The 18,121-nt window shown below is 37.6% G+C and overlaps 1 protein-coding gene and 1 pseudogene across 6 annotated transcripts in view; one reads left to right on the forward strand and one right to left on the reverse strand.

The window, feature by feature from the left end:
- The window catches only part of TASP1 (taspase 1), a 238,736-nt gene that overhangs the window by 44,598 nt on the left and 176,017 nt on the right, over window positions 1-18,121 (forward strand). For all 6 annotated transcript variants that reach the window (XR_011472108.1, XM_070419896.1, XM_070419898.1 and 3 more), the window contains 2 exons: window positions 3,832-3,952; window positions 10,718-10,802. Coding sequence is in view for 5 of the 6 variants with exons in the window: in XM_070419896.1 (XP_070275997.1) it covers window positions 3,832-3,952; window positions 10,718-10,802 (206 nt within the window). In the remaining variant the exon portion in view is untranslated. The remainder of the gene's footprint in view (window positions 1-3,831; window positions 3,953-10,717; window positions 10,803-18,121) is intronic.
- LOC139014478 (peptidyl-prolyl cis-trans isomerase-like 1 pseudogene) lies at window positions 7,017-7,441 on the reverse strand (annotated as a pseudogene).

Genomic DNA, 18,121 nt, shown 5'->3' on the forward strand with positions numbered 1-18,121 from the left:
GGACATCCCTCTCACAATCCAGGACTGCTGGCTCCCAACCACTCGCCTGCCTGCCTGATTGCCCCTAACCGCTTCTGCCTGCTAGTGTTATCACCCCCTAACCACTCCCCTGCCAGCCTGATCGATGCCTAACTGCTCCCCTGCTGGCCCGATTGCCCCAAACTGCCCTCCCCTGCCAGCCCAGTTGCTCCCAACAGCCCTTCTCTGCAGGCCCAGAACCTCCCAACTGCCCTCCCCTGCCGGCCCGGTCACCCCCAACTGCCCTCCCTGCCGGCCTGGTCACCCCTAACTGCCCTCCCCTGCAGGCCCGGTCTCCCCCAACTGCCCTCCCCTGCTGGCTTGATCACTCCTAACTGACCTCCCCTGCAGGCCATCTTTTGGCAGCCATCTTGTGGTCACATGGAGGCAGCCATCTTTGACCACTTGGGGGTGGCCATCTTTGTGTGTTGGAGTGATGGTCAATTTGCATACTGATCATGACTAATTAGCATATCTAGTCATGACTAATTAGCATATCTGGGCTAATTAGCATATCCTTCTTATATAGGATTTTAAAAAAATATATTTTATTGATTTTTTTAAAGAAAGGAAGGGAGAGGGTTAGAGAGTTAGAAACATGGATGAGAGAGAAACATTGATCAGCTGCCTCCTGCACACCCCCTACTGGGGATGTGCCCTCAACCAAGGTACATGCCCTTGACGGGAATCGAACCTGGGACCTTTCAGTCCACAGGCCGACATTCTATCCACTGAGCCAAACCGGTTAGGGCAAGATTTTATATTATTAGCTTTTTCACATATTCTCTTGTTGGAGATCATGTGATATGGTCTTCATATAATAAAACTAGTGGTATATATTTTTTAAAAACTGTATTCACTGTATTAGAAAAACAAGGTAGTGGGTTTTTCTTTGTAGCTTTATTGAATATTTAAACTTTATTTTTATCGTTGACACTATTACAAAAGTCCCCATTCCTTGCCCCCCCCCCCCCCCCCCCCCCCACACACACACACACACACATCCTCCCACCACCACCTGCCTTTTGCCCAGTTCTAGCACTACCTTCCCTCTGGCCATCACTGCACTCTTGTCTGTGTCTATGTGTCATGCATATATGTCTATTTAGGTGTAGGTTTTGTGTAGACAATTCATTTCTCTTAGATACATACCTAGAAGTAGAACTGGTGGGTCAAATGGTAACTATTTAACTTTTTGAGGAACTTCCAGATGTTTTCCAAAGTGGCTAAAACATTTTACATTCCTACCAGCAATGTATGAGGGTTCTAGTTTCTTCATATCCTTGCCAACACATCTGTCTTTCTGTTTCTTTTTGATGTTATTGTAAGTGGAATTGTGGGTGTGAAATAGTATTTTATTGTGGTTTTGATGTGCTTTTCACTGATGACTAATGTTGTCAAGCATCTTTTTATGTGCTTATTGACTATTTACATAGCTTCTTTGGAGAAATGTCTGTTTACATCTTTTGCCCATTTAAAAATTCAGATATTTTTTCATTTTAGAGTTGTAGAATTTTTTTTTATATATATATCCTGGATACAAATATCTTATGAGATAAACGATTTGGAGTTTTTCCCCACCTTTTTTTAGGGTGTACTTTGAAACATGAAGTTAATGTTGATGATCCAGTTTACTTAATTTTTTCCTTTGTTGCTTGTGCTTTTGGTGCCATGTAACATTTGCTCTTCATTTTCTTTGAAGGATTTTATAGTTTTAGCCCTTTCATTTAGGTCTTTGATCTCTTTGATTTAATTTTTGTCTATGGTGTGAGATAGTCTAACTTCATTCTCTTGCATATGGATATGTAATTGTCCCAGCACCATTTATGTTGATAGTTTCTTTATTGCATTGTTGTGGCATCCTGTTGAATTGACCATAAATGGGAGGCCTCTGTCTGGACTCTCAGTTCTATTGCATTGATGTATCTGTTTACCCTTAGTGGTATGTCTGTATCAAACTGTCTTGATTACTGTAGTTATGTATAGTAAGTTATAAAATCTAGAAGTGTGTTAGCCCTACTGTTTTGTTTCTCTTCTCAAGATTGTTTTGCCTATTCTGAATCCCTTGCATTTCCATGTGAATTTTAGGATTAGTTTGCCAATTTCTGCAAATAAAAAAGGCTGGTAGAATTTGATAAGGGATTGTTTTGATTCAGATCAATTTGGGGACTATTACATCCTAAAGATATTAAGCCTTCTTGTCTATGTACATGGCTGTCCTTCCATGCTGGAGGTTAAAGCCAACAGCAGTTAGCATATTAATGCAAAAAGAAAACATTGGGAGGCCAATGGACTTTGATATTCAGCAGGGCTGAAAATCAGCATAATATTGTCCTGTTGTGGGCTCAGTGGCTCAAGGCAATTTCCTTACCTGATAATCCTTACATTGTTTACCAAACTCTACTTTTGATCTGCCTGTATGCCTTGCTGAAGGGCAAATGTATATTCAAGTAAATAAATAGTGGACCGGGCCAGAAGTTGTCTCTCTCTTCAAGAAAGAGGCTCCACCTGGCCCCAAATGCCTTCTAAATTCATATTTCTTGTAAAGCATATTCATTTGTGCATCGGCCCCTCCTTCGGACCCTGAATGTAGCCTTGAAGGTCATGGCACTTCCATTTGCTTAGGTCTTTTTTTAATCCTCACCTGAGGATATATTTTTATTGATTTTTAGAGAGAGGAAGGGACAGAGAGAGAGAAGAACATTGATGTGAGAGAGAAACATCAATCCATTGCCTCCCTTACTCGCCACGACCAGGGATTGAACCCGCAACCTAGGTATTTATCCTGACCAGGAATTGAACCCACAATTTTTTGGTGAATGGTCCACTCCAACTAACTAAGCCATCCACCAAGGCAGGTCTTTAATTTTTTCAACATGCTTTGTAGTTCTCAGTGTACAGGTTTTATACTTCTTTTGTTAAATTTATTCATAAATATTCTTTTTGCTGTTTTTGTTAAGTAGAATTGTTTTCTTAATTTGATTTTTGGATTTTTCATTGCTAGTGTGTAGAAATAAAATTGAGTTTTGTTTGATCTTATATGTTACAGCCTTGTTGAACTTATCAGTTTTAATAGTTTTTTTAGTGGAGTCCTGATAATTTTTTTTGTATATAAGATCATTTCATCTTCAAATAGAGGTAGGTAACTTTACTTCTTCCTTTCCAATATAGATTCTCTTTACTTCTTTTCTTTTTTTGCCTAGACTCCTGTCCAGAATATCTGGTATAATGTTGAATAGAAGTGGTGAGAGTGAACATTGTTGTACTGTATGTATTATTCCTGATCTTAGGGGAAAGCATTCTGTCTTTCACTATTAATTATGCTGCTAGTGCTCCAGATTTTGTAGGTATCCTTTATTGTATTAGGGAAGTTCCCTTCTATTTTTACTTTGTTGAATGGTTGGTTTTTTCATGAAAGGATGTTGGATTTTTGTCAAATTCTTTTTCTGTGTTGAGATGATCATGGTGTTTTGTTTTTGGCTTTTGTTCCTTTATTAACATGGTGAATTACATTGATATTAAACCAAACTTGCTTTCTGGGATCCCTCTTTTTCATGGTATATAATTCTTTGTTGCAATTGGTTTGCTAGTATTTCCTTGAGGATTTTTGGTGACAATATTCATAAGGTATATTGGTCTGTAGTTTTCTTTCCTTATGATGCATTTGTTTTGTTCTGTAATCACAGTAGTATTGCTATCATATAATGAGTTGGGAAGCATTCTTTCCCTTTCTAGTTCATGGAACAGTTTATGAAGGATTGATATTAAATCTTCAAGACTAAAGGTATTTTAATTTTTGTTTTTATCTTTTAGGATTCTCCTTTTACAAATGCAGGAATGGGATCTAATCTAAATCTCCTGGGTGAAATTGAATGTGATGCCAGCATAATGGATGGAAAATCCTTAAATTTTGGAGCTGTTGGAGCATTGAGTGGTATGTGGACACTGTAACACACTATCTTTGTTCTTTATAAAACTATGAATATTACCATTCCATGGCATCTAAAGACCTAGTCCAGTTTTTTCCACCATTCTTAATTGGAATAATGTTAAAAACAAACTTAAAAAATTTTTTTTACTAAATTTAAAACATGAAATTTTAGCTGTATATAGTCTTTGTTAGAGTTTGATCATTCTCCATCCCCTTAAGAGATTATAGACATTTCAAATGTGTTAGCATATTCTCTTACTTTTATAATTATTTGAAATAATAATTTTATAATTACTTGAAATAATGTATTTTTGTTGTTAACAAACTCAAATGACATACAAGAATACCTCAGAAATATTGTGGGTTCTGTTCCAGACCACCTCTATAAAGTGAATATCCCAAAAAAGTATCACATGAAGTTTTTGTGTATATTAGAGTTAAAAAAAAATAGGCTCCCTTGGAATTTCTATACATATAATTATATCACCTGTGAATCATGGCAGGTTTGCTTTTTTCTTTCCAACGTTTAAATGTTTATTTATTTTTTTCTTGCATTATTATACTGCTATGACATCCAGGGCAATGTTGAATATAAGTGGTAATAGTGTACATCCTTGCTTTTTTCCTGATTTTAGAGCAAGAGCATTAAATATTTCACCATTTTGTATGCTGCTAGTTGTAGGATTTTCATAGATGCTCTTTATCATATTGAGAAAGTTCCCTTCTAATCTTAGTTTGCTGATAGTTATTATAAATGGGTATTGAATATCATTAAGTGCTTTTCTGCATCTACTGAGATATGAATTTTCTTCTTTATTTTGTTAAGGGAAATTTATGTTCCCTTCTTGGCATAAAATCTTCTTGGTCATAAGTTTTTATTTTTTATATTTTGCTGATGTTCAAGATTTTTGACATTTATGTCCGCATAATAGGCTTTAATTTTTCTTTCTTATAATATTCTTTTCAGGTTTTGGAATCATGGTATGGCTGGCCTCATAAAATGAGCTAAGGATTTTTTTTTTCTCTCTGATCTTTGAAAGAGTTTGTGTATGATTGGAATGATTTCTTTTTAATTGTTTGGAGAAGTTCATTAGTTATTCTAAATTAGTAGTAGAGTTTTTGCGGGAAGTTTTTAAAAAAGAGATCCAGTTTCTTTAACAGTTATAAAACTATATTTTCTTTTTCTCCTGTGTGTTTTTTCAAGGAATTTGTCTTATATAAGTGTTCAAATTTCTTAGCCTAAAGACTTTTTTTTGTTAGCTTTCATTATTTATTTCTAGTCTTTAATTTCACTGTGGTCCTAAAACATACGCTGTAAGATTCCAAGCCCTTAAAGCCTTTTGAAACTTGCTTTATGGCCCAGATTATGATGTGTTTTTGATAAATGGTCCATGTGAACTTGAAAAGAGTATGTATCTTATTGTTGTTGGGTGCATGTTCTACATGTCAGGTCTATTTGATTATTCATTTATTCCAATATTCTATATTCTTTCTGATTTGTGTGATAAGAAATGGTATTTCAATTATGTTTTATTTTCTTTTATTGTAAAATTTTATTGGTATTTAATGAAGTTTCACATGTTTAAAGGCCATTAACATTTTTCTGTGAACTGTTTATACCTCTTGTGTGGCTTGCCTTTTAAAACTTTATAATGTGCTTTATCATATTGGAATTTAAAATTTTTATTTGTCAAACTTATTTCTCTGTTGTGGATTTTGTATTTTGCATTTGTAAGGTTTCTCTCTCATAATTATGAGTTTGGTCACCTATATTTTCTTCTAATATTTGCATAATATATTTTTATTTAACTCTTTTTTGTTTTTATTTGTTTGTTTTAAAATTTCAACCATTAATGGCATTTTATTTAGGACAGTGATGGCGAACCTTTTGAGCTCGGCGTGTCAGCATTTTGAAAAACCCTAACTTAACTCTGGTGCCGTGTCACATATAGAAATTTTTTTATACTTGCAACCATAGTAAAACAAAGACTTATATTTTTGATATTTATTTTATATATTTAAATGCCATTTAACAAAGAAAAATCAATCGAAAAAATGAGTTTGCGTGTCACCTCTGACACGCGTTTCATAGGTTCGCCATCACTGTTTTAGGAAGTTTCTATGTATCACACAGCTATTAACTTCCTCTCATAACCCCCCTAAAAATACAGAAAGATTAAAAAACAAGAATAGCCCTTAACATATAAAATTTCAGTTTCTCTAAAGTCTTAGGTTAAAAAAGAAAAAGGTAGTGGCACTTCTCCTTTATGAGAAGAATTCAGTCTTTTCTTAGGCTCACTACAGATTTCTACTCCTTCCTGGGCAAAAAATGGTCAACTCTTCTGCTTCCTTTTAGTAAATTCATTTCTTGATTATTACACATTAGCATTCCCCACTTGACACCTTCTTAGACACTTGATTGTTAGATGCATTTCTCATTTGGCAAACATCCAATGTGGCTTTGCGTGGGATGTCTAAGTGTCAGGAACAGCAGTGTTGATGTTCTGCTTTTGAGGGGGGAATATATATAGGGACGCAGACATTCCCAGGAAGAACAAATGTAGGCGACTGAAAAGGGTGTGCACAGAGTGCAGAGGGCTGACAGGCACTGCGTGGTTTGAATTCTGTGGCCGTCAGCCACCGAAGACTGTAGTGCAGGCCAGAATATAAATCTTCGCAGAAAGAAGTTTGGTTGGACACTGAAATGGCAGAGCTGGCTTCATGTTGTTCCAAGGGTATCCAACAGATGCACACAAAAAGCAGTATGGGTCGTCTGCAGTGAGCAGTAGTCTGTGTGTGATCATGTATGGGCAGTTCTGGAAATGTTCTGTTAACGAGGCTCAGGGAGAAGGGACAAGAAGCATCCTATTAAAATACACTTCCACCTCTAACCTAAGCTCCCAGGCCTCCTTGGCTCTGTGATTCACAAGGCCAAAATGAAGTTCAAAGTGTGTCACCTAGGTCACCTGCAAACTGGTTCACTGGGCCATTTCAGAAGACCTGGCGAGCAGCAAGACTACCCAGAAGGTTATGCCTTGATGATCTTCACATCGTCCACAGGGCGGTCCTAGGAGTTTGTTTCCACCATTCCTACTCGATTCACCATTCCTATACCCTGGCACATGCGGCCAAAAATGGTGTGTTTGCCATCAAGCCACTGGGTGGGTGCTAGGGTCACAAAGAACTGGCCACCGTTGGTGTCTGGCCCTGCATTGGCCATTGCAAGAATTCCAGCCCTCGTGAATTTCAAGTCTGGATGAAACTCATCTTCAAACTGCTTGCCATAGATAGATGCACCACCTCGACCTGTTGGGTCACCTCCCTGGACCATGAAGGCTTTGATGATTCTGTGGAATTTGGTGCCATTGTAGTAACCTCGATGAGCCAGCTCAGCAAAGTTCTTGCAGGTCTTTGGAGCATGCTTCCAGTACAGCTCCAGCACGATGGTCCCCATGCTGGTCTCCAAGTAGACGTTGGGCGGCTGCCAGGAGTCGGGGGTGGAGGTAGGGGGGAATAGCCGCCATAGCGGAGCCGGTGGAATCTTTCCTCAGCGGTTGCCACTTCCGGCGTAGATTCGCCGGGGACCCTCTGGTGCAGGGCACACTTCCGGCCCCCGCGGTTCAACCCTGCGATGCCAAGGTTTGAAGAGTTGAGAAAAGGAAGAGGAAGGACACCACCTCCAAAGCCAGGAGGCTGGGGTGCGAGGCCTATTTAACTCCTTTTTTTAAAATATATATATATATATATATATATATATATATATATATATATATATATTTTATTGATTTTTTACAGAGAGGAAGGGAGAGGGATAGAGAGTTAGAAACATCGATGAGAGAGAAACATCAATCAGCTGCCTCCTGCACACTCCCTACTGGGGATGTGCCCACAACCAAGGTACATGCCCTTGACCGGAATCAAATCTGGGACCCTTGAGTCCGCAGGCAGACGCTCTATCCACTGAGCCAAACCGGTTAGGGCGAGGCCTATTTAACTCTTAAATGCATTATTTATTTTTCTGAAATGACCAACAAATTGTCCCTACATAATTTATTGAATAAGAACAATAATAATTACCATTTATTAGATAACTATTGCATAATGTGCATTTTTCTCCAGTAGTTTATATATATTAAGTCATTTAGTTCTCACAATAACATGAGGTCAGTACTTTTCCCCCTATTTTACAGATGAGAAAACTGAGACACAGGAGAAGTTTAGTAATTTGTCCATGGTTACTGTATCAGTCTGGGTTCAACTAGGAGACAGAAACTACCCAGTAGTTTAAACAGGAGAGGTTTAATATAAAGAATTATTAAACAGTGATAAGAGAGTAACTCTATAAAGATGGAAAGAAAACTCAAAGTGTATTCTAGAACAGAAGAATACTGAAGTAGGGATTAACTTGGAAGGGAATTCAGACCTTGTTGTAGAAGGTATGGTTGCAGCCCACTGTCAGGCGGAGAAGTTGCTGGCTATTGTCACTGTGAGAGCAGGAACAGTCTTGGGTGGCTCAGGTGAGCTTGGCCTGGTAGGTGGGCACACAGAGGTCAGGAAGCCATGGTAACTAAACCTCTGTTGCACAGGATAGCAATTGGGCTTTTGGCTCATTAGTTAGTCAACCAGGTGGAGCATTTTGCCATGTGTGCCTGTCAGACTGAGGAGAAGATGAGGGGATCAGTGACTCGAGCTGGGTGCAGCCCTATTCTTTCTGGGGCTGTCAGCGATACGGCCATGGCCTGAATCAAGAGCTGGGGAAAACATGTGGTGGCCAAATGCTGGAGAAAACTGTACCCTGCAGTCACTTAGCACTGGAGACTACCATGTGGGCCAAATAGTGGAGAAAAACTGGTATTCTCCAGGAGCTGGATAGCAAGCCACCCTTTCCTCCTGCAGTGTGTCTCCAGTGCCCTCTACTGACAAAGTGTATCAGTGTGCCAGCTGGCAAAGGAAACATTTAAAGGGCCCTTTTCCATTTTTACAGATCAGGCAACAAAGGATGAATTGGTAGCCGAGAACCAATAAATTGATAGCTGGTACAGTAGTAAAATAGTTGGATCTCCAGCACTCTATGTGTTCTTTCTGCCTCTCATATGTACCCTATCTGTGCCCTACTCATTTGAAAACTATCTGTATCACATATTAAATATCCAAATTAATGTGTATCTGTGTCTGAAGTTTAGCTTTATTCTATTCAATTGATATACTTGTCTATTTTGTACTCAAACCACACTCTTTTCATTAGAATAGTTTTTAATGAAAATGATCTCATTGGGTGAAGTCTTAATTTTTCCCCCAAAGTTTTCTCTTTCTAATGAATTTAAGAGTCAGCTTGGCATACTTCAGAAATTTTTTGAAGTTTTGAATTAATAGAGAATTTGTAAGTTACTTTGGTAATTGTTAATGTCTACAATATTGAATCATTTATCCAGAAATATATTTAAGAGCTCAGAGACCTGAGCTTTTCCAATCTTTGGTATTTTATACATTTTTTTGTGTGACAGTTTTTTTTTTAATGTCAATATGGTGGTCTTAATTGTAATTTTTATAGCTGCTTTATATCCCACTGCTGATTTTTTATTTGCATTAGTAGTGTCCTGAGAGGCATCATAGCTTAGTGGTTTAGGGCATAGTCTCTGGCATTAGCTGCCTCTGTTAAAATCTCAGCACTAATCTTGGGCAGGTGAGTTAACCCTCTGTGAAAATGTTTCCTCAGTAATGAGATAGGGCTCATAAGGGTATTTATGTGAAAGGTTGAAGGGATCAATTAAGTAATCTGATTACATTTAAGGGATTGGCACTAGGTCTGACACATATTAGATACTGAGTTACTGTCACTGTCTTCTGTCCTTATCATTGTCATATTTGTTGTTGTCATTGTCATCCTGATATAATGTTTTCACACTAATACTTACTGCTGTCATTCTTCCCAGATAAGTGCCCATTTTTCACTTTTCACATTCTGTTTTCCTCCTGGAAACAATCTGAATCATACTTTAGGTTACAACCTGAACTATACTTTAGATCACAATCTTGTATATACTTGGTCTATTCTCCCTACCCTTACCTAGTTTGAAGGACTTCCTCTATATTCAGTCCTTTTTACAGGTGAGATTTAAAATATTTGGCCATTAATTTTCCTCCCCAATTAAATTTGAAGCTGTTTGTAATCATGCTTATTTTTTAAATATTTTTATTGATTTTCAGAGAGAGAGGGAGAGAGAGGGAGAGAGAAAGAGAAACATCGATGTAAGGGCAGAAAATCAGTTGGCTGCAGGCCCCCCACCAGTACCAAGCCCACAACCCGGACATGTGCCCAGATGGGAAATGGAACTGGCAACCTTTTGGTGCATGGGATGATGTCCAACCAACCAAGCCAAGCTGGCCAGGGCAATTCTTTAGAGGAAATATATGGTTTTGATTGTAGATGTCACATTTTCAGTTTATTTTTCTATTCTGTTATTCTGAAATCTATTAAAAAGGAACCTAATTTAAATATGTATTATTTCAAATTCAGTTTTTGCTGCTGTAGCATATGGCAAAACACGAGAAGGTATGTTTTATATTTGTTCTTTTCTTGAATTTACTAGGTATTCATGTATTTGTTGATTTGATCTGTATTGTTTATGATAATTAATAGTTTTTATTAATATATAAAAGGAGAGTTTTCCAAGATATCTAAAACTTGTGTTTATTGAAATTGCCACAAAACTGAGTGGGAAAGTTGAAGACTTTTTTACTTCATTTTCTGCTAATTTTATTTTATAGGAATCAAGAACCCAGTCTCAGTTGCGAACAGACTCTTGTGTGAAGGGCAGAAGGGCAAGCTCTCTGCTGGCCGGATTCCTCCCTGGTAACCTCTTTGTTCTGCCTGACTTTCCCTGGGTCTTTGGTCTTTGGTGCATGCAGTGTTTGAAGGCTATTTTTATCCACAGAAGGTTGATGCTGTTGGTTGTACACCAGCGGTAGCTTGCCTTTGAGTTGAAGACTCACTTTGTTCTGTGATCTTTGTACACTTGATAGAACTCCGGATGGAATAGAATATTGTGGATTAAAGCAGAAAAGAGATCAGAGTTATTTTTGGTTTTGTAGTTGATTATAGGGATGTTTTTGCTGTTACTAAGTACTCAACTGGGGTCTTTTTATTATGAAACTTTAAAAGTGTCTTGCACATTCTAGTCCAGAGTCTAAACTAATTGTTAATCTTGAGGAGTTCTTAGAAAAAAAGTACTTAATTTTTCTCATCTGCAGAAACACATTGTGACACTAAGATTAGTCAGATCACATCTCTTCTCCAGCATTAACATACAATTCTCATTAAAAACACTTTGACCTTTTCAAATAGTTATAAGAGTAGAGAGAATGTTGTAAAGTGCCCTCATGAACCTGTCATCCAGCTCCAATAATTAACAATGCTTTTGCTCTTCATCTCTTTAATGCATATATTTTTTCTCCTAGCATTTTAAAGCAAATCCTCGACATCCTATTTTACCTTCAGATAGTTCTGTAAATTTGTTTGCAAAGCATAACCACCATCCTGTTAGCATGTCTAACATTATTAACAAATATGCCTCAATACTGTCTCATACTCAGTATGTGTTCAGCATGCCAGGCGTGAAGGTTACATTAGTGTTCTGTGTGAAAGCTATGGCAGTAGTACTGTAGGAATCACTTTATTTGACTGTTATAATTTTAAGTCATAGAAAATAAATTTATTAATAGTTTTGAAAAATCTTGAAACCTTTTACCTAAATAAATTAAAGGTATTCTTTTAATCATATACTTCTTAGGTGTTTAATTGTGGTATTAGAAAGGTTGATTATTTAAAATTTTCAAAGAAATATTTTTAATATTTGTTTTCAATAAAACAAGGGTAAGGGAAAGCAATCTCTAATATGTGTTTCATTATTTTCATCATGTTTAAGAAGTATAAAGTTAAGAAAAAGACAACCAAAATTCTAAAAATTAATAAAGGATACAAATAGACAACTTATAGAAAAGAAAATATTGATGACATATAAATACATGAAAAGGTGCTCAATCATATATGAATCAAGGAATTGTGAATTAAAATGATACGATATTTTCACCTTATTTAAAGTAGTAAAATTAACTAATAAGACTAATTAGACTAATTATAGGACTAATATCCAGTCTTGTTGAGGGTGTGGAAAAATAGGATTTTTGTGTTACTAGTGCTGGTGGGAACATAGATTGATATAGCTACTTGAGAGACATTTTGACATTATTGATTAATGTAAAAATGACAATGCACATACTGCTTGCTCCAGCAATTACACCTTAAGACAGAACGCCTTCACATGTACACAGGAAGGCTTGTGCAGCAAAAGAGGGCTACAGCAATGTGGCTTGTGTATAAAACTATACACAACCTAGGTGTCCATCAATGACTAAGTAAACTATTTTCTGGTTGTATTATTAACTATGTAGCATAAATGAAACAGAGACACATTTATATATAGTAACATGCATAGATCTCTAAGTTGCTGAATGTGTTCAGTTTAGTTTATGTTTCCTTAAAAAGTTACAAAATAATGTAATGAATACCTGTTTCCTACCACCCAGGTTAGGGAATAAAATATTACCAAAGATTTGAAGCTGAAGCTTTCTAATGGGATCCTTATCCTTCCCTTTGTCTGTCCTGTACTTTTACCCTGACCCCCATCTCTATCCCTGCCCCTGCCCCTAGGTAACAGTTGTCTTGAATGAAGCTTTTCTCTTTCTAATTTGTTCCTTCATAGAATCACATTACGTATAATAGTATAATTTTCTAAGGATGGATACACACACACACATACACACACACACACACACACACTAGAGGCCCGGTGCACGAAATTTTTGCATTCGGAGGGCGTCCCTCAGCCCGGCCTGCACCCTCACTTGGGGGATATCTGACTGACTGCTTAGGCCCGCTCCCCATCAGTCAGACATCCTTAGCGCTGCCATGGAGGCGGGAGAGGTTCCTATCACTGCTGCTGCGCTCGCCAGCCGTGAGCCCAGCTTCTGGCTGAGCGGTGCTCCCCCTGTGGGAGTGCACTGACCATGAGGGGGCAGCTCCTGCATCAAGCATCTGCCCCCTGGTGGTCAGTGCGCATCATAGTGACTGGTCATTTCGCAGTTTGGTCAATTTGCATATTAGCCTTTTATTATATAGGACACACACACACACACACACACACACACACACACATATGTGGTGTGGTCTGGAAAGAAAGTTACCAAACTCACTGATTATTTTTGGGAAGGAGGGAAAAGGGAACAAGATGAGGTAATTATCAAAGAGGACATATGTAATATTTTTATATTTTCCAAACATAAAATATGTGGGGAAAAAGTGATGGCCATTTTTCCACTAAAATGATGTCATATAGTAATTCTACACTTGTTTGGAACCAGCTATCTGATTTTTTCATGTACATAGTTGTTCTGCTTTGTTCTTTGTTTTCAAATTGTTTCGACTATTTTAGGCATTTTACATTTCCATATGAATTTTAGAATCAGCCTGTCAATTTCTATAAATAGCTGCTGGAGTTTGATTAGAATTGCAACATATCCATTTACTAAGAATTTCTTTAACTTTTTCTGGATGGTGTTTTATAGTTTTCACTATACAAGTCTTTCACAGCTTTTATCCAATTTATTCTTAAGTACTTCATTCTTTTTAATGCTTTGATAAATTGCATATTTTAAAAATGTTAATTTTCAATAGTTTATTGGCAATATATATAATTATATGAATGATTTTTATTATAGTGATGTTCTATCCTAGGAATCTGCTATACTCATTTGTTCTATTACCACACTTACAGATTCCATAAAATTTTCTACATGGATAGTCATGTCTTCTAGGGATCTAATTTCACTTCTGCTGTTATAATCTGGATTCCTTTAATTAATTTCTTTTTCTTTATTACAGTTGGTAGGACCTCTGATGCAATATAGACTAGAAGTGTGATAGTGGACATTCTTGCCTTGTTGTCATCTTAGGGAAGTAACATTTGGTCTTTTACTGTTCAGTATGATGGTTGCTATAGATTGTTATAGATGCTTTTTTTTATGTTGAGGAAGTCACCTTTTCTTTTTCTGCTTCATTTATTTTGTGTTTTTTTTAAAGATCCATTTTAATAGATATATGTTCATTGCCATTTTGTTCATATTTTTAATCTTTATTTTTCTTCTTATTTTTCTTAAAGAAGACCCTTTAACATTTTATGTAATATTGGTTGTGATGGTCTCCTTTAGCCTTTCCTTGTCTGGGAAGCTCTTTATATGTCCTTTGGTTCTAAATGATAGCTTTGCTGAATAGAGTAATCCTGGTTGTAGGTCCTTGCTTTTCATCACTCTAAATATTTCTTGCCAATTCCTTCTGGCCTGCAAAGTTCCTTTTGAGAAATCAGCTGATAGTGTTATGGGAGTTCCCTTTTAGGTAGGTAACTGCTTTTCTCTTGCTGCTTTTAAGATTCTCTTTTTCTTTAACCTTTGGCATTTTAATTATGATGTGTCTTTTTGTATGGGCCCCTTTGGGTTCATCTTGTTTGGGACTCTGCACTTTCTGGACTTGCATGTCTATTTCCTTCACCAGGTTATGGAAGTTTTTCATCATTATTTTTTAAATAGGTTTTCAATCTCTTGCTATTTTTATTCTCCTTCTGGTACCCCAGTGATGTGAATGTTAGTACGCTTGATGTTGTCTCGAGGAACCTTTATACTATCTTCATTTTTATAGGTTCTTTTCCCTTTTTGCTATTTTGATTGGGTAGTTTTTACTTTCTTATATTTCAAATCATTAATTTGATTCTCTGCTTCATCTACTGTACTGTCGAGTCCCTGTAAATTATTCTTCATTTCAGTTGGTGTATTCTTCATTTCTAACTTTTTTTAAGGTTTCCATGTCTTCCTTTTTTTATGGTTCCCATGTCCTTTTTTATGCTGCTGAAGTTCTCTCTAAGTACAACTAATCTTCCCCTAAGTTCATTGAGCATCCTTATAACCAGTGTTTTGAACTCTTTCTAGTAGTTTGCTTCTCTCTATTTAGTTTTTTTCTGGAATTTTCTTCTGTTTTTTCATTTGGGACGTGTTTGTCTCCTCATTTTGGCAGCCTTCCTGTGTTTGTTTCTGTGTATTAGGTAGAGCTGCTACATCTCCCAGGCCTAATGTAGTAGGTGTCCTGTAGGGTCCAGTGGAATAGTCTCCCCCATCTCCCAAGTTGGGCACTCTAGGTGTGCCCCCCGGAACCTGTGTGCACTTTCTATACCTTCCTGTTATAACTGACCCTTGATTGCTGCTGACACATCAATGGGAATGATATACCCCAGGTCAATTGTCTGCAAGGACTTGTTGTGACCACTGACTACCATAGAGGATCAGCTGTGCAGGGTCCTGCCTCACAAAACAGGACTTACTTCAGTGGGGCTCTGGTGCCTGCCAAGTCTTCCCCTTGAGTGTGTCACTGTGGTGGTGGTTGGATGGTGTTTTGATGTGGTCTGAAGCTGTCTAGTGGGTGCACTGGCTATGGGGCCTTCTGAGCTGCTACCTGTATTCTGCCAGGGTCACCCATTTTGAGCTACAAAGTGATCTACAGATGGCTGCTACTTGTGGTAGGCTTGGAGGTACCCAGGAGAGGCAAAGCTGCGAACCATGGCCAGTTGCTCCTAGTGCTGAGTCTGGAACCACTTAGTGAAAAGTACAGGGTACACTGAGGCCAGATGCTGCTTGTTTGAGAGATTTTAGAAAAGTCTGAAGTGTGAGCCAAGACAGACCATTCATATGGAAAAGCGACTGTAAACAGCTTGGGTAGGCTTGCAAGTTTGTTGGGGTGGCGTCTCAGGGAATCACTCGGACAGGCAAACAGTGATAGTCAGGTTGATGGAGACTCAGATATAGTGCATGCCTGCTAACTTTGTAATGGGAGGGCTCAGAAAAGGAACAATGGGCTCTGCCAGCACTTTTGTCTAGCAGAAAGCTGCCCCTCCAGCTGTTGTCCTGATGCCAGACAATGTCCCTGGTGCCTTTTGAGCTGTTGTCCCAGCATTGGATCTCAGAGGGAGTATGTCCAAGTAAGTTCATGCATGGGCCCTTTAAGAGGAACTGTGTGGCATTCCAGCAGCTTTCTGTCTCTCTCATCCACAGTCCCCACTGGTTTTTACAACCAGAAGTTATGGGGACCTCTCTTCCTGGCAATAGAACTCTGGGCTGGGATCCCTCATTCCTCAGGGGGGATCTCCACAGCCGAGATATGCCTCCCAATTTTTACGTGGGTGTGGGACTGGCCCTTATCACATCTCCATCCTCCTACCAGTCTCTTCGTGGTTTATTCTTTAATCCCTTAGTTGTAGGACGTCCTTTTATATAGGTTTCAGGCAGTTCTGAATCCTGGTTGTTCTGTAGTTTGGTTGTCATTTTGGTGTGGTTGTGGGAGGATGTGAGTGCTGTGTTTACCTACGCCTCCATCTTGACTTGAAGTCTATCTGAGGAAGTCTCTTTTTTGCATGATGAACTGAGAGTTTTTAATAAAAATGGGTGTTGCACCTTTTAAAATGTTTTTCTGCATTTATTGAGATGATCTTATTTTTTTACTTTGTCAATATAGTAATTGGTTGATTTTTGGCTGTTAATTCAACAGTTGTATTTCTGGGATAAATTCTACTTGGTCATAAGGTATAAGACTTTGTAAAGAATTTTTGCACCTATATTAATGAGAGATATTGGCCTGTTTTGTTTTTTGAGTATACAGGGATATATATTTCTATATTTCATCAAATTTGGGAAATTTTTGCCTATCATTTCTTCAGATATTTTTGCTGATATTCCCTTCTATTCTTTAGGACTTCAATTACACATCTATTTGACTTCTTTTTTTTTTTTTTTAATGTTTTTACTAATGTTAGTTAGAGAGGAAAGGAGAGGGATAGATAGAAACATCGAGGAGAGAGAAACATTGGTCAGCTACCTCCTGCACGTCCCCTACTGGAGATCGAGCCCACAACCTGGGCATGTGCCCTGGCCAGGAATCGAACCAGTGACCTCTTGGTTCATAGGTTGATGCTCAACCACTGAGGCACACTGGCCAGGCTCTATTTGACTTGTTGTAATAGTCCTATAGATCACTGATAATTTGTTTACTTTTTCCATTTTTCTGTTTTATTTTGAATAGTTTCCATTGCTGTTTTCAAGTTTAGTAATTATTTTTCTAAATATCTAATCACCTGTTATTCTCCATCTAATTTAGTTTTCATTTCTGACATTATAGTTTTTTATCTTTCGGAAGTTTGATTTGCATTTTTAAAAACTATCTTCCATGTATCTATTTAAAGTGTTTAATCTTTCGTATAGCTTTTTGAACATATGAATAGATTTATACTGTTTTAATTGAACATATGAATAGAGTTATACTGTCTTAATATCTTTGTATACTAATTCTATCATGTTTACTCTTTTGGAGTTGTTTTCAATGGAATGATTTCTCTCTTCATTATAGATTACATTTTCATGCTTCTTTTGCATGCTTGGTAATTTTTATTAGATTCCAGACATTGTTTTATTTGGTGTTGGATATTCTTTTATTTTAATAAATATTCTTCAGCTTTATTCTGGATATGGTTAACTTCTTGAGAGGCAGTTTCATCTTTTCAGGTCTTGCTTTATACTTTGTTACATGCAACTAGGGAAGCATTTAGCCTTGAGTTGATTTTGCTTTGCTATCCAGGCCAAACCGTTCTAAGTACTATAGCAGATGCACCTAGAACGATGCTTTTTTTTACTTTGACTGGTGGGAACAGGAGCTATCTCTGGCTTTGTGTGAACTTGGGGATTGTTTCCTCTACAACTTTCACATTATTCTTTCCCATGCTCTGGTTAATTTCCTTTTACACACACTGATCTCTACTCAGTTGAAGACTAGAAGAGGACTCTGCCTCCTCTCTGATACTTTGCCCTCTTAACTCTGGCTACCTTGGTTGGCTTCTTTGGATGTCCAATTCAGAGAGACTGCCAGGCTTTTCCTGAATTAACCTTCTTGTGCTGAGGCCTAGAAACTCCAGGCAGTAAGCTGGGACAGTCAAAGGGTTTACTTTGTTTGTTTCCTTTGCCTCAAGGATCACTGTCCTACATTTCCTACTAACATCTAAAAACTGTTGTTTTCTATATTTT

The sequence above is a fragment of the Myotis yumanensis genome, unplaced genomic scaffold (genome assembly GCF_028538775.1).
Source record: "Myotis yumanensis isolate MYYU_CA2020_CCGP unplaced genomic scaffold, mMyoYum1.0.hap1 SCAF_7, whole genome shotgun sequence".
Classification (NCBI taxonomy): domain Eukaryota; kingdom Metazoa; phylum Chordata; class Mammalia; order Chiroptera; family Vespertilionidae; genus Myotis; species Myotis yumanensis.